The sequence below is a fragment of the Marmota flaviventris genome, chromosome 10 (genome assembly GCF_047511675.1).
Source record: "Marmota flaviventris isolate mMarFla1 chromosome 10, mMarFla1.hap1, whole genome shotgun sequence".
NCBI classification, from domain to species: domain Eukaryota; kingdom Metazoa; phylum Chordata; class Mammalia; order Rodentia; family Sciuridae; genus Marmota; species Marmota flaviventris.
The window spans coordinates 41717613-41733721 of record NC_092507.1 but is presented as its reverse complement, the minus strand read 5'-3'; the positions used below and the strand labels follow the sequence as shown (position 1 = coordinate 41733721).

General features: G+C 36.9%; 1 protein-coding gene across 2 annotated transcripts in view; it reads right to left on the bottom strand.

The window, feature by feature from the left end:
- Zyg11b (zyg-11 family member B, cell cycle regulator) overlaps nucleotides 1-16109 on the bottom strand; it is a 77298-nt gene that overhangs the window by 38029 nt on the left and 23160 nt on the right. Inside the window, exons 1-5 of one of the 2 annotated variants that reach the window (XM_071617832.1) lie at nucleotides 15172-15247; nucleotides 12244-12344; nucleotides 9669-10423; nucleotides 3179-3319; nucleotides 386-562 (exon numbers count right to left, since the gene is read on the bottom strand). In XM_071617832.1, coding sequence (XP_071473933.1) covers nucleotides 386-562; nucleotides 3179-3319; nucleotides 9669-10379 — 1029 coding nt within the window. In that variant the 5' untranslated portion in view covers nucleotides 10380-10423; nucleotides 12244-12344; nucleotides 15172-15247. Of the gene's footprint in view, nucleotides 1-385; nucleotides 563-3178; nucleotides 3320-9668; nucleotides 10424-12243; nucleotides 12345-15171; nucleotides 15338-16109 lie in introns of those variants that run through there. The other variant, XM_027944949.2, reaches the window with a different exon arrangement.

Below are 16109 nucleotides of genomic sequence, written 5' to 3'. Positions count from 1 at the left end.
AACCTGCTGGGATTACAGGCATGCACCACCATGCCCAGCTCTCCTACTTATTTCTACATCTCAGTATTTGACAGTGCCTAGTCCAAAATAAATCCTCCATGACTATTTACTGAAATTATTAAAACTCAAGATCTAGATGAAGGTGAGTTTTGTATGGTCTGCACTATTTTCCCCAATATATAGATTCTAAGGATGGAATTTATGCCTCACTTGTTCACTTCTCTATTGTCCTATACCGAGTCATACCACAAATTTATTACTGTACTGTTTCAAAAGGTATTTGAGCTTCTAGCCTTGGTTTGTTAAATTGAACTATATGGAGGTAGGAGATGGGTAAAAGGAGAAGCTAGAAGGCTTATTTGTATGGGAATTCACAGGAGCTTACCTGCTGGTGATTGGGAAAATGTTCCATGGCTTTGAGCAGCAAATGGGTTACATCAGCCAGGAGTCGAACAGGCATTCCTGCAGCAAGATCCTGCTTGGTTAAATTAAATACACAGGCGCTTGCAGCCAGTTGCACTGGCAAATTCATAGGGTGATTTCTCATTCCAGTAACTACAAGCTGAAAAATAATTAGTTCTCTTAATTTATCTTATAAATGCAAGCCCTTTTCACACCAAATTTAATTCATTGATCTATACTAATTTCAAAGATGTCTTAACTATGTTTTTTATCCTCGTGTGCAAAGAGCCTAGGACATTAGTAGTTACTCATAAACAGTTCCTGCTCACTTGGTCAAGGTAGATATCCAGTTCTTTGTATCTAGAGATTTTCCTGTACAGCAGATCTTTTCAACACATGTAATAAGATCTATTTGTAATCCTAAAACCTACTATATGGAAAGCAGTGAATGAATTTTCACTGACTCGAATGGTGACAAATTGTACCTTCAATTCCCAACTTTCCCCTCTTTGAGAAGAACACTGCTGAAGTTGTAATACAATAAAATCCATTAATTTCCTCCTGGCCTAGACATCTATTCCTCACCTTTCCCTTTCTCCTTAACCTCCCCAAGTCCTCCCCATTCCTCGTTATCAGTGGAAGACATTGTTTTCAACTATACTAAGAAAACTGAAGCAATCAGGCAAGAACTTCAGATTTTCACTACTAAATGTTACCCTCTTACCTGCACACAGACATACATATGCAACCTTCTTACTGTTACCATAAATGATCTTTTTAGGCTTCTCTTTAAAGTTTATGCCTCCATTTATAAGCTAAATCATTCCCTTCTTTTCTACTCAAAGATATCACTTCAGCTGATCTCTGACACCTACATCAATTTTTTCTTTCTGTGCTGGGTCATTCATATGACCATACAAACAAGCTACTATTTTTCACTTCTTAAGAAAACAAAGCAAACAAAACTCTATTTAGTCAATTATCACTTTTTTTCTTTGTTATCTTTTGGAGCAAAATTCCTTATACAAAACACGTATATTTTAAAATTTCTACTCGTTCCATGAATAAATGAATGAGTTTTTTTTTTTTAATTAATGGGTATGTCAAAAAAAAGACAATGCATATACAACGCATATACCAATATCCTCTAGTATCTATGGAGGGACTGACAAATCTTGGGGATAATATACTAAGGAATGAAATGTTACCGGTTCCTATCCAAGCACCACGTTTTCAAAATTTAAGATAGTTAGGAATTTAAATCAGTTCTGGCTCTGCCACTGACTTATTATTACTTAACCTTCTAGACCTTCAGTTTCACAATCTGCAAAATGATAAAATCTATTTCTTCAGATTGTTGTGCCCACTAAAAGAAGTTATTAAATATAATATAGTCCTATACTCACTATTCTTCAGAATTCAATGTGCATTAGAAATATCTTAATGGGTGGGTACTGGGGCTGGGGCTTAGTGGCAGAGCACTTGCCTGGCACATGTGAGGCACTGCGTTCAATCCTTAACACCACATATAAAAATAAGCAAACAAAATAAAGTCATGCTGTCCAACTACAAAAAAAAAAAAAGAAAAAAGAAAGAAAGATCTTGTGGGCTTCTCAGGTGTGGTGGCATACACCTGTATTCCCAGGTACTTGGAGGTTTGAAGCTGGAGAATCCCAAGTTTGAGGCCAGTATGGGCAACTTAGTGAGAACCTATCTCCAAATAAAAAAAGGCTGGGGATGTAGCTTAGAAATTGATTGCCCTGGGTCAACTCCCCAGTACTGAAGAAAAAAGAAAACATCTTGAGGGTTTATTAAAATGCAGATTCATGTACCCATCTATCCCTATCAAATTTAAATTTCTTTGTGAGATTCACAAATATAATTTTTTTATAGTATTGGAGAATTGAACCAAGGGGTGTTTTAGCACTGAATATATCCACAGCCTTTTCATTTTTTATTTTGAGATAGAGTCTTGCTAAGTTGCCCAAGCTGGCCTTAAACTTGCTATCTTCTGTCTCAGTTTCCCAACTCACTGGGTTTACAGGCTTCTACCACCGTGCCTAGTCACAAATGTGATTTTCATTTCAGATTTTTTGGTACCAGAGATTGGTAGTTCTACCACTGAGCTACACCCCCAGTCCTTTTGATTTTTCATTTTGAAAAAGGGTCTTACTAAGTTGCATGGGAAAATGGCATAAAAAAAATGCATTAAGGAATTCTCATATTGCATTTCTAAAAAAATTCTTTAAGTGGGAAGCAATACAAGGCTGATATACAATGCAGTGTACTGATTCCAGTCATATACTTTCATTTTTTGGGGGGGGGGCGGGGGGATATCAGGAATTAAACCCAGGAACACTTAACCACTAAGCCATATCCACAGAGCCCTTTTTATTTTTTATTTTGAGACAGGGTATTGCTAAGTTGATGAGGCTGGTTTTGAATCTGCGATCCTCCTGCCTCAGCCTCCCAAGTCACTGGGATTACAGGCATGGACCACAGTGCCCAGATTATTTTCATTTTTTACTAGAGCTGGTGATAAAATGTCAGCGTGATCTCTAGTTTTAGGCAGTTGAATATTACTAGAAAGCATTTACATTTCTTAATGAGACCTTCATAAAACTTCCATTACACTAGGCAGCTTTCATTTATAGCTAATAATTGAAATCACAGATCATTAATTCCATTATAAATAAAAATTAAAGACTAAATGCAAATTTTCTTAGAAAATCCTCATCTACCAGGGAGATAGTTTCAAATTTTTCATAACTCTTACCTTTAAAATTTCTGGTTTTGTTTTTTCCATCACATGAGTCAGGCTAAAAAGGTGAAATAGAGCTTCTCGGACAAAAAATGCCCTTTCGCTGTACCGCTTCAGTGCTTCTGCAATCTGAGTTTCATTGGCTTCTCCAGACACCTTTGAACACAACCAAAAGATTAACTTTCAGACTTCTTTTCAACCCTCTACATTTCTCTATCTAAACAACCACTCTAAAGATGACATCCAGGATAGTCACGTAAGACGAAACAAATGGGAATGATTACTTTCTAACCCATCCTGAATAGTCATCCTAAAGAGATGTACATTAAATAGGCTCAGAACCAAGTATAAACCGATAGGGAAAATTTTCTGTATTGTACCTAAAATAAATTTCAAGATATTTAACACTATTTATAAGGCCTTACCATGCCATGAGGTTCTTATCTGCCTCTTTGTGTGATACCGAAGATTAAACCCAAAGGCACTTTACCACTGAACTACATCCCTCAGACTTTTTTATTTTTATTTATTTATTTTTGACACAGGGTCTTGTTAAATTACCAAGGCCTGGGTTGGGGATGTGGCTCAAGTGGTAGCGCGCTCGCCTGGCATGCGTGCGGCCCGGGTTCGATCCTCAGCACCACATACAAACAAAGATGTTGTGTCCGCCAAGAACTAAAAAATAAATATTAAAAAATTCTCTCTCTCTCTCTCTCTCTAAAAAAAAAAAAAAATTACCAAGGCCTGGAACCTGTGATCCTCCTGCCTCAGCCTCCACAGTAGCTGGGATTACTAAGGAATGAAATGTTACCGGTGTAACATTTGTAACATATGTGTGCCACCATACCGGGTGCCTCTTTTACAGGGGTAGCGGGTGCTGGGGATTGAATCCAGGGCCCTATGTATCTCATGCATGCTAGGCAAGCAATCTACCATGGGCCTATACTCCCAGCCCACTTACCTGCCTTTTAATGTAACTTTTTCCCCCTTGCTCACAATGCAGCATCAACCCTTTTTTTTTTTTTTAAATATTCGTTTATTTTTTAGTTGTTGTTGGACACAATATCTTTACTTATTTGTATGTGGTGCTGAGGATCGAACCCAGGGCCTCACTTGTGCTAGGCAAACACTCTACCGCTGAGCCACAACTCCAGCCCGCAGCATCAACCCTTTTTCTAATTTTTCATTAAGCTAAGCTCTTTCTCAACAAAATACCATTATAAATAATAATAAACTCTGAAACCTTCCGTTCTCTCTTTGCTTGACTAATTTCTACTTATCCTTCCTAACTCAATCACTTCTTTTTTTTTTTAATATTTATTTTTTAGTTGTAGGTAGACACAATACCTTTATCTTATTTTTAATGTGGTGCTGAGGATGCATGAACCAAGTGCCTCATGCTTGCTAGGCAAGCGCTTTACCTCTAAACCACAAACCCCAGCCCCTCAATCACTTCTTTAGAGACCTTCTGATCTAAGTCATCTCTTTCATAGCTATTATAATCTTCCCACTAGACTGACCCATTCACCACTGTGCCCCATGTCTAGCATTATGCTTAGCTCAAAATAAGCACAATAGGTATTCATCAAATAAATTTATTAATTTTCCAGATTTTTCAAGCTCTCTAAGAGGTCTGTTCAAAATTAAGTCTATGTAGGAATTTTTTATTTATACAGGTTAACATACTTATCTTAAACTGTGATTCAGGTACCATTGGATTACCAAATATAAATAACAGGAAGTGGCTCTTGTAAAAGTAATCCAACTATAAGTGGAAAAAAAAAAAGACTAAAATATCACCATAATCCCCAGTGAATTAATAGTTCTAGGTATTGAGCTCCAATAGCTGTCAATATTACAGAAAAAAATAACAATTTTTTTCATTAGCACCAAAAATAATAACAACATAAATAATCAAATACTTAAACTCAATAACTAAGTTTCATATATGAGATATTCATACTGGAAAAATGCAGCTTTGAAGAAATGAAAGAATGTATCATAGGTGACATTTCAACCATTGAAATGATATACCACAAAGGTCTAAAATGAAATGGACTGTAATACTGACATATGCCAAGTGACACAAGAGTACACATTAAGTGTTTTTAATATTATAGAGACAACAATGGAAGTTCCTCTTTTTTTTTTTTTTTTTAAACACATTTGGAAATTGAACCCAGGGGCACTCTACCACTGAGCTATACCCCCAATCCTTTTGTTATTATTTATTTGCTTACTTAGTCTGTTTTCAGTACTAGAGGTTTAACTTAGGGGTGCTTTACCACTAGTCCTTTTAATTTTTTATTTTGAGATTCAGTCTCACTAAATTGCTGAGGCTAGCCTCAAACATGTGATCCTCCTACTTCAGCCTCCTGCTTCACTGGAATTATAGGTATGCACCACCACGCCAAGCTACAAAATGACTTTTAGAGTTTCTATTCATGCATAATACACACAAAAAAATTGATTTTTTTTTGACATAAATAAGCAGTGATAAAATTTTTCAGTTTGTTCAGTTCTTTTTGAAGCACCCTGAACTTTTTCTTGTAGGTTCAGAAACACACTGAAATGTGAAATGAAAAAGACTGCAAGAAGTAAAATATTTAACAATAATCTCAGTTGAACTTCATTTACTCATATTTGGTTGTTTCAACCACTTTGTAAATTTCCTATATTAATTACAACCTCAAATTACATTTCAATACAAAACTAAAGAACTTTTAATTACTGGAATATTAAAAACTTTAAACAATTTCATGTTTTATTTAGTGATCAACACTCCTCTAGCTACTAATAAACCCTCAAATTGTGTAATCTGGGTCTTAAAACTATGATCATCTTCAATCAATTTCATTTGCTAGATCAAAAAATAAGTACCACTGTGCATGGTGACACCTGCCTGTAATCTCAGCAGTTTAGGAGGCTAAGGCAAGAGGATTTCAAGTTTAAGGCTAGTCTCAGCAACTTAGTGAGGACTTAAGCAACTTAGTGAGACCCCATCTCAAAATTTGAAAAATAAAAATGGCTGGGGATATGACTCAGTGGTTAAGTACCCCTGGGTTCAACATCCAGTGCCCAAAAAAAAAAAAAAAAAAACTATCTTAGGGGGTCATGGGAAGAACGGAGGAACTTTGGATTGGGCAAAGGGGAGGGTAGGTTATGAGAGTAGGAAAGATGGTGGAATGAGATGGACATCATTAGCCTAGGTACATGTATGATTGCACGAATGGTGCACCTCTACACCGTGTATAACCAGAGAATTGAAATATTGTGCTCTATTTGTGTATGAGAATTGAAATGCATTCTGCTGTCATGTACAAATAAAAGTAGAAGTAGAACAAATAAATAATAATTAAAAAAAAGAACTACCACAAAAAAGTATCTTTGTATACTAGTTTTTTTCAAACTGTTTAAAAATAGAGAAACAATTCTTAGCCACTAAATTAAGCCTTACTAATATATGGATTAAAACTAAGTTTTAACATACTTACAACAAATTTTCTTACATACTAAAAACAATTTTTATTTTTCAGTGCTGGGGATTGAAGCCAGAACGTCATACTAGGCACATATTCTACCACTATGCTAAACCCATAGCCTATAGTTGGGACTACAGGCACTCACCATCTCATCAGAGACAAAAGAACAAATTTTCTTATAGTACTCCACATAACTGTATTGAAGCTTTTTATTTTTAAACTGGGAACTGAACCCAGGAGTGCTCTATCCGTGAGCTACTTCACGAACCCTTTTTCCTTTATATTTTTGAGATAGGGTCTTGCTAAATTGAAGATGCTGGCCTCAAATTTGCCATCCTTCTGCCTCAGGCTCCTGAGTAGTTGGGAATTCAGACATCTGCCACTGCACCTGGCAAAAAAAGCTATTTTTAAATTTGTCTGTCTCCTCTCCACTAGACTAGCATTGAAGAGCTAGACATCCCCCCAACATCTGTTTTTCTTTCTTTCTTTCTTTCATAATACTGGTGATTGAACAGTGAAGTTCTACTACAGAGCTATGCCCCTAGCCTCTTCGTTTTTTCTTTTTTTTCCCCCAAGGCTAAGGACTGAACCCAGGGCCTTGCGCAAGCACTCGGCCACTGAGCTAAACCCCCAAGCCCCCTTTGATTTTATGTGTTTTTCTATTTTTTTTATTTATTTGTACCAGGGATTGAACCCAGGGGTGCTTAACCACTGAGCACATCCCCACCCCACCACCCTTGGTTTTGTTTTGTTTTGTTTTCGGTACCAAGGATTGAACTCTGGGGCACTGTTGACCACTGAGCCACATCCCCAGCCTTATTTTGTATTTTATTTAGGGACAGGGTCTCACTGAGTTGCTGAAGCTGGCTTTAAACTCATGATACTCCTATCTAAGCCTCCCAAACCACTGGGATTACAGGCATGCACCAACATGCCCGAAACCCCTTTTATATTATTTCCAGGATTACTTAGTACTAAACTATGGCTCATAACTCCTGAGAATCATTGGAAATCTGCAAATCCCAATGTTTAGCTCTATATCTGTTTGGGTGCTAAAAAATTTTTTCCAGGAAATATAGGTATAAGACCTAACAATCAACCTGGGTGTGGTGGTGCATACCTACAATCCCAGCAACTCTGGAGGCTGCAATAGTCCAGCACTGAATCCAGTGCTAGAGTATCCTTGGGTTCAATCCCCAATACCACAAAAACAAATAAATATGTATAGATTTATAAAAAATAAATATATCTATAAAAAGTGTTTTTGTGTGGGTGTGATACTGGGGATTGAACCAAAGGCCTTGTACATGGTAAGCAAGTGCTCTGTTGCTGAACTACATCCTCAGTCCTTAAACAGTGGTTCTTGACTTTGATTGAATGTTCATTACCTAAGTAACTTTAAAAAAATATTGAGGGGCTGGGGATGTGGCTCAAGCGGTAGCGCGCTCGCCTGGCATGCGTGCGGCCCGGGTTCGATCCTCAGCACCACATACAAACAAAGATGTTGTGTCCGCCGAAAACTAAAAAATAAATAAATAATCTCAATCTCTCTCTCTAAAAAAAAAAAATATATTGATTCCAGGGTCTCACCTTTATATACATTATTCCCTCTGCCTGGAATACTGTCAAGCTACTCACCCTTAGGATCTCTATTCTTCAGAAAAGCCTTAAATTAAACCAATTCTCTCTGCTAAACATTCCCATACACAGTATTGGGTATTATGTAGATTACTTACACAGTTTAAATAAATAAAAATGTATAGTTGGGTGAGGCGGCACATACCTATAATCCCAATGATTTGGGAGGCTAAGCCAGGAGGATTCCAGTTCAAGGATCAGCGTTGGCAACTTAGGCCCTAAACAATTTAGCTAGACCCTGTCTCAAAATTAAAAATTAAAAAAAAAAAGAAAAAAGGACAGGGGATGTAGCTTAGTGGTAAAACCCACCTGAGTTCAACCCTAGTACCAATAAATAAATAAATGAATAAAATGTATAAACATATTTGTGACCATAACACCACTATTCCTTAGAAGCAGATTCTGTATTTTATTCATTTTTGAATCCCAAGCTGTACCAAGATCAACTAATGTTTGTTAAATTTAAACTATTAGTCATTAGAAACCTTAAGAAAAAATTTTCCAGGCATGGTATTGCAAATCTGTAATTCCAGCAACTCAGGAAGCTAAGGCAGGAGGATCACAAGTTTGAGACCAGCCTGGGCAATTTAGCAATACCCTGTCTCTATTTTTCTAAAAAAAATAGAAAAGGGCTTACAATGTAATTCAGTGGTACAGCACCCCTGAATTTAATTCCCAGTACCAAAAAAAAAAAAAAAAACAAACAAACAAACAAACAAAATTCCCACTTCTACTATGGAGATTTCTTCAGAGAACTTAATTTACCTTTGGGTATTCAATTTAATAAGGGGTATTTTTAGTTTCATTGAAGTGATCCATTAGGAATGATATATTGATATGGTTCAAAATATATAAACATTATAACTGTAAGACCTAATGTTTAACCAGGACCTACTACATGACTTGCACTTGGCTTTTTTTTTGGCCAAAATTTGGGATTAAACCCAGGATATTCTACCACTGAACTTCATCTCCAGCTTTTTATACTTTGTATTATGAGTCAGGATCTCACTATATTGCCAAGGGTAGCCTCGAACTTGCAATCCTTCTGCCTTAGCATCCCAAGTAGCTGGGATTAGAGGTATGAGCAGTTGTACCTGCCTCACAATCACAATTATTAATCTTCAGAAGAATACTGCAAGGTAGGAATAGTATCTATTTTACAAATAAGGAAATAGAAACAGAGAGGTTATGCTATAACTCACTCTGGATCATGAAGCAAGAAAGCTGGGCTTTTTCTTAGGACTCTGACTCTAAAGTAAGCTTTACTATACATACCCTATTTCATGAATGTATTTCATATATCAGACAGTCATCTTAATAGAGTCTTATACCACCAAGACACAGGTCAGCTTGACAAAAATAATACATTTTTAAGGTCTAACCTTCAAAGGCCCTTCGCCTGTGAGAAATTCAGAGTAACCAGCATCAGTGGCCAGCAAACCTACAAACTGCATGCTGGGCCGTTGTTGTATAAAGGCTTCAACAGCTTTATCTGTCACATGCTTTCTCCCAGAAACATCCAGGGAGACAAGATTGGGTAGGATATCCTTTTGTTCTAGTAAGCGAAGAGCTATGTCTGATGTAAACTGTTTATCATCTGAGATATCAAGATGATTCAGATGTTTTAGTTCCCGAACAACATCCAGTATCTGGGTAGTTGTCATTTTTAAACATTTTAAGTGGTGCATGGTTAAAGACTTGAGTCGGTCTTTGCAGGCCAGGAGGGCAGTGATGTCTGTGATTGAGGTGTTAGAAATATCCAGGCTCTCTAATCTTGGTAATGAGGCAACTTCAGCCAGATCTTCATTGTAAAAGAGAACATTGGTGATGCTTAGAGCTCGAAGGCCAGAAAGCCGGCTGAAGCACCGCTCATAAGGATCCTCAAGGGAGAGAGTTAATGAGTTCAGCACTAAGCACTGAAGATTTTGCTGGATCCATTTGTTACTGCCAAGCCCACTAATAATGTCTGTAATGGTGATGTCAGCATTCACACCTGTGGCATCAAGTTCCACTAACTTGTGGTGGCAGAAGGCTTTCCGGAAAGCAACAGCAGAGATCTTTGCCTTGCGAATGCAAGCTCGCTTTAAACGCATCTGGTTGCCTCTAAAAATACCCACAGTTCCATCGTTCAGTAGACCTGCGGAAAAACAAGCAGAATTTTAACTTCGAAAAACAGCTAAGAAGAGCTAAAACTTCCATCATACTTTACATTTCCAATGTGCTCCCCCATTCAACTGTATCTCATTTGATACAATTCAGTGAGGATACTTTTGTCTATAATCATATGAGAATATTATTGTCTACAATTTACAAATGAGTAAAATAGGCCTCAGAAAGAGGCTTTCCAGGGGCTGGGATTGTGGCTCAGCAGTAGAGCGCTCGCCTAGCACGGGTGGGACCCAGGTTCGATCCTCGACACCACATAAAAATAAAGGTATTGTGTTGTGTCCATCTACACCTAAAAAAATAAATATTAAAAAAAAAAAAAAAAAAAGAAAGAGGCTTTCCAAAATCATGGAGGTAGCAAGTGGCAGATTCAAGACTGTGGTAAACATGACTGATATCTATTAACATCTGTTTCTCCTCACCTTTCTAGACCCATAGACAGACAGCTATACATACCAGCCCTCCCGTGGACTTAGGAGGGAACTTGTGCTAATTCTGGTCAATGGTGTGTAAGCTGAAGCACCTGAGACCCAGTGCATAGTTTTTCATGCTAGCTTCTCCTGCTATGGCAATGAGAAGGCTTCAGGTTCTAAAGAACTAAATTTGCTGGGTGCAGTGGTACATGCCTATAATTCCAGCAACTTGGGAGGCTGAGGCAAAAGGATCACAAGTTCAAGGCCAGCCTCAGCAATTTAGAAAGACCCTAAACAACTTAGCGAGATCCTGTCTCAAAATAAAAAGGGCTGGGGATGTAGCTCAGTGGTAAAGTACCCCTGGGTTAAATCTCCAGTAACAAATAAAATAAAAATAAAGAGTGTAAATTTAAAGGGTTAAAGTTTGGATACTAGGAGACATGGAACAAAACCCTCAATGGACTTCATTTCCAACCTATCCTTTAAATTGGTACAACATATTATTATACAAACCCATATACTTAGCTCATATATAATGTCTATAATTCATTATTAAACCACTAGCTACACCTGAAACCTTATTAAGAGGGGTTAGGAGTTATAGACCCTCACTGTCAGATGAATGCCAATCAAGTAGACACAGAAATTTCTTGAGGTCCCTTAGAGATTTACCTGCCTACCAATCAATAGATACTTTGGAGCCATATCTCAACAACATCACGTAAACTAAACAGCATCTACTGTGAAATAAGTAACAGTCATGACAATAAAAGGTAGTCTAAGAGATGGGGTAAATGAGCAGCTGGACAAGATAAATAAGTAGCCTGGGTTTGAACCTCAAATCAGTTAGTTCTAATATCTATTTGATATTTGACACTGAATAATTCCTTATTCACAAAATATGAATAATTATATTTCCCTCACAGGGATTGCTATGAAAATTAAATAATACAGTGTACATAAAAAAAATTCTAAAACTTAAAACACTACATAAATGCCATTAATTATATTTGAAGGAAATTTTCCTAAATATCTTTGTGGGTTTTTCTGTTTTTGTTGTTTGGTGGTGCAGGGGATTGAACCCACAAACTTGCAATCCTCCTACTTCAGCCTCCCAAATCACTGGGATTATAGGCATGTGCCATCTCACCCAGTCTATCTTTGCCTTCTTTCAAACATCAGCAAAATAAAGACTCATCTAGCTTTTCCTATGACCAAAAATTATAGCTAAATGATACTTTGCTGTCATACTAATCACTTATGTTACTAATTGGCAGCCTTTCTCCTTCAGATTTGCAGTTCTTAATTTGCTACTGTCAGAGAATCAAGATTAGATTTTATGTATTTAACAATCAATGCTGAACGTGGTGGCACACACCTGTAATTCCAGCAGCTCAGGAGTCTGAGACAGGAGGATCGTGGGTTCAAAGCCAGCCTCAGCAATAGCAAGGTGCTAAGCGATTCAGTGAGACCTGGTCCCTAAATAAAATATAAGATAGGGCTGGGGATGTGGCTCAGTGGTTGAGGGTCCCTAGGTTCAATCCCCAGTACTCAAAAAAAAAAAAAAAGAATCAAGGGGTTGGGGTAGAGCCCAGGGGTAGAGCTCTTGCCTAGTATATGTGAGGCTCTGGGTTCAATTCTCAGCACCACATATAAACAAATAAATAAACAAAAATAAAGGTCCATCAATGACTAAAAAAAAAAAAAAATGAATATGCTTCAGGAGTTCAACAGAGTATACGAAAAAAATTTGAGAAGGAGGGTAGAAGGGCGGGCATGAACAAAATTTACCAAGTGCTACATCCATGTATGCTATGTCCACATATGAATATACCACAATAAATCTATACACACATATACATGCATATATTTATAATGTACTCATTAAACTAATAATAATGACAATAATAATAATAATAATAATAATAATAGAAAGAGTCCAATAGAGCAGAGCAAGATGATCAGAGGGAGGGAAGAGGGGTACTGATACAATGAGTAAAGACTATGACAACAGAATCATAGATCCTAATATATAAAATCCCTTAGTATCATAATTATTTTAATGAAGACTGCTATCAGTATAATCAATCCATTAAATGGGTAAATAATTTTTTTGTTTTATTTTGCTTTTCTTTGTTACTGGGGATTAAACTCAGAGATGCCCTACCACTGAGATACATCCCCAACCTTTTTTATTTTAACTTTGAGAAAGGATTTTGCTAAATTGCTTAGGCTGGCCTCAATCTTGTAAATCTCTTGCTTGTAAATCTCCTGAGTTGCTGGGATTACAGGTGTGCGCCGCTGTGCCCAGCAAATAAATTTTAAAAAATGTTAAGAGTACATGTTAAGTACTTTCTAAAATCAAAATGCTATTAGAAAATGCATGGTATTTCCAAAAATTAAAAAAAAAAAAAAAAAAAGAAAGAAAAGAAAAAAAAAAGTAGTAGTTTCAGTACTGGGAATTGAACCCAGGACCTCACACATGCTAGGCAAGCACTCTGTCACTGAGCTACATCTCCACTCCTTTTCTAAATTTTATTTTACTTTGAGACAGAATCTGGTTACCCAAGCTGACCATGAACTTGTGATCCTCCTGTCTCAACCTTCTAAGTGGCAGGGATTTACAGGAATGCGCCATCAAGGCCCAGTGGTATTACCAGTTTTCATAGTATGATTGTTTTTTTCTATTTTATGAAAAATTTCAAACACAAGAAAATTTATGAAACAAATTTTTAAAGTTCTGACATGAACTAGCAAGATGGAGTTTTATTTGCATACTCAATTGCATCCACAATAAATCAATTCAAGATGGATATGATTTTTACAAAGATGTTAAATAATTCAGAACTTTTTTGGAGGTGGGTACTACAGAGCTACATCTACATCCCCAATCTATTTTTTTTTTATTTTTTATTTTTTCTATTTAATTGTATATGACAACAGAATGTATTTTAATTCATCGTACACAAGTGAAGTACAACATTACAATTCTCTGGTTGTTCACAGTGTAGAGACACACCATTTGGGCAATCATACATGTAGCTAGGGTAATGATGTCCATCTCATTCCATCATCGTTCCTATCCTCCTAACCCCACCCTACCCTCCCCTTTGCCCCATCCAAAGTTCCTGCATTCTTCCCATGCCTCTGCCCCCGCCCCCATCATAGATCACAATCCACTAATCAGAGAAAACATTCGGCCTTTAGGTTTTTGGATTGGCTTCTGTTGTTGTTGTGTAGATGGGCACAATATCTTTTATTTATTTATTTTTATGTGGTACTGAGGATTGAACCCAGTGCCTCACATGTGCTATGCAAGTGCTCTACCATTGAGCTACAGCCCCAGCCCTTGGCTTTTTTTTTTAAGTCAGGGTCTCTTTAAATGACATTAATTTGTGATCTTTCTGCTTCAGCTTCTTCACTCACTGGGATTACAGGCCTATGCCACTGTGCCTGGTCAACCTTCCATTTTAAAAGTCAGAAACAGAAATCATTTTTTCATAATACTGTATGACTCTCTCACTGTCAAATTCAGATATAAGGTATTGGGGCTGGGGTACAGTGGCTCAGTGGTACAGTGCTAGCATGTGTGAGGCCCTGGGTTCCATGCTCAGCACCACATATAAATATATAAAATAAAGGTCCATCTACAATAAAAAAATATTTATATAAGGCTGAGGTTAGGGCTCAAAGGTAGAGTCTTTGCCTATAATGCATGAAGCACTGGGTTTGATCCTCAGCACCACATAAAAATAAATCAAAGGTATTGTGTCCACCTACAAGTAAAAAATAAGTTTTTTAAAAATTTATATATATTTATATACCGTGTGTGTATGTGTGTGTGTAAGGTATTTTATTCCTTAGACTTATAAATGAACATTGTAGACTTAGAGAAGTTATTTCTGACCTAAGAATGGTTTCTCAAAGAAAAGCAAACCAAAACAAAAAAAGCTACTTGCCAAAATTAGAAAAGAAAAATACTTTTCCTAAATTCCAGTTAAGGTGGCTCAGTGGTAGTGAGCTTGCCTCGCATGTGTGAGGTACTGGATTCAATCCTCAGCACCATATAAAAACAATAAACAAAATAAAGGTATTGTGTCCATCTACAACGAAAAAATAATACTAAATAAATTACACAGTTAAGAGTCAAGACAAGTAAAAATAAATGAATTCCTTTTTCTAGAACTGGGCTTATCTGGAGTGTTATTTCTAAGAAAATAATTTAATGTCAACAATAATACTTCAAAATCCAATTCCAATTATTAGCACATAATTTTTGTTTTCTGTTTTTGTTTTTGTTTTTTACCATGAAATGCCATGGTCTGAAGCAGTCGATCAGCCACCTCCTGTGGAAATACTCCAGGTTCCTGCAGACATAATGTTCCATCTTGTCTTGCTGAACAGAACTTCTCAAGGTGTGTGGTCAGGAAACTCAAGCAGATATCAAGTAAGGAATAGGGAGATGCCTCCTCCTTGGAGTCCAGGAAGAAACATGGAACACAAAAGGGAACAAGTTAGTTTCCAGAAAAGTCCAGAACAAAAGATTGATTTACTCATTCAACAAGCCATAGGCAGTAGATACTTTGTTAGGCAGTAAGAATACAATGTGTGTCTGGAAGCAATGGCAGCACACCTATAATCTCAAATCACTTGGGAGACTGAGGCAAGAATATCTCAAGTTCAAAGCCAGGCTCAGCAAATTAGTGAGACACTGTCGCAAAATAAAAACTAAAAAGGGCTGGCAATGTGGCACAGTGGTTAAGCACTCCTGGGTTCAGAACACAATATGTGACCTATGTTCTCAGAATTTAAAAGAGAAACACTGAAACAAACATGTATACACAGTCTCCAGTACTACAACAGTGGACACATTAGGTACTATGTATAAATTGTTGAAGGGTTCTAAGCATTCAGGGGTGATCAGTCAAGACCTCAGAGGCATAGTAGATTAATTTTCCTAAACTATCACTCATGATTTCCCTACTCAACCTTCAATGGACTCTCACAGGCCTAAAGACAAAAAACCTAACATTGTTAGATTGATATCTTGAGTTTTTCCAAAATCTATCCCTAATTTACTTTTCAACATAATCTCCCACAAAATTTCCATTCTAACCTGATGGTTCAAATATGACAAATTCATTTGGACAAAAGAGTATATTCTCAAAGTAATATTTTCAAAAAAGGAAAAATTTAACCCAGTTATTCCAGTGTAAGGAATAAAGTAGCCAAAACTTAACTGGA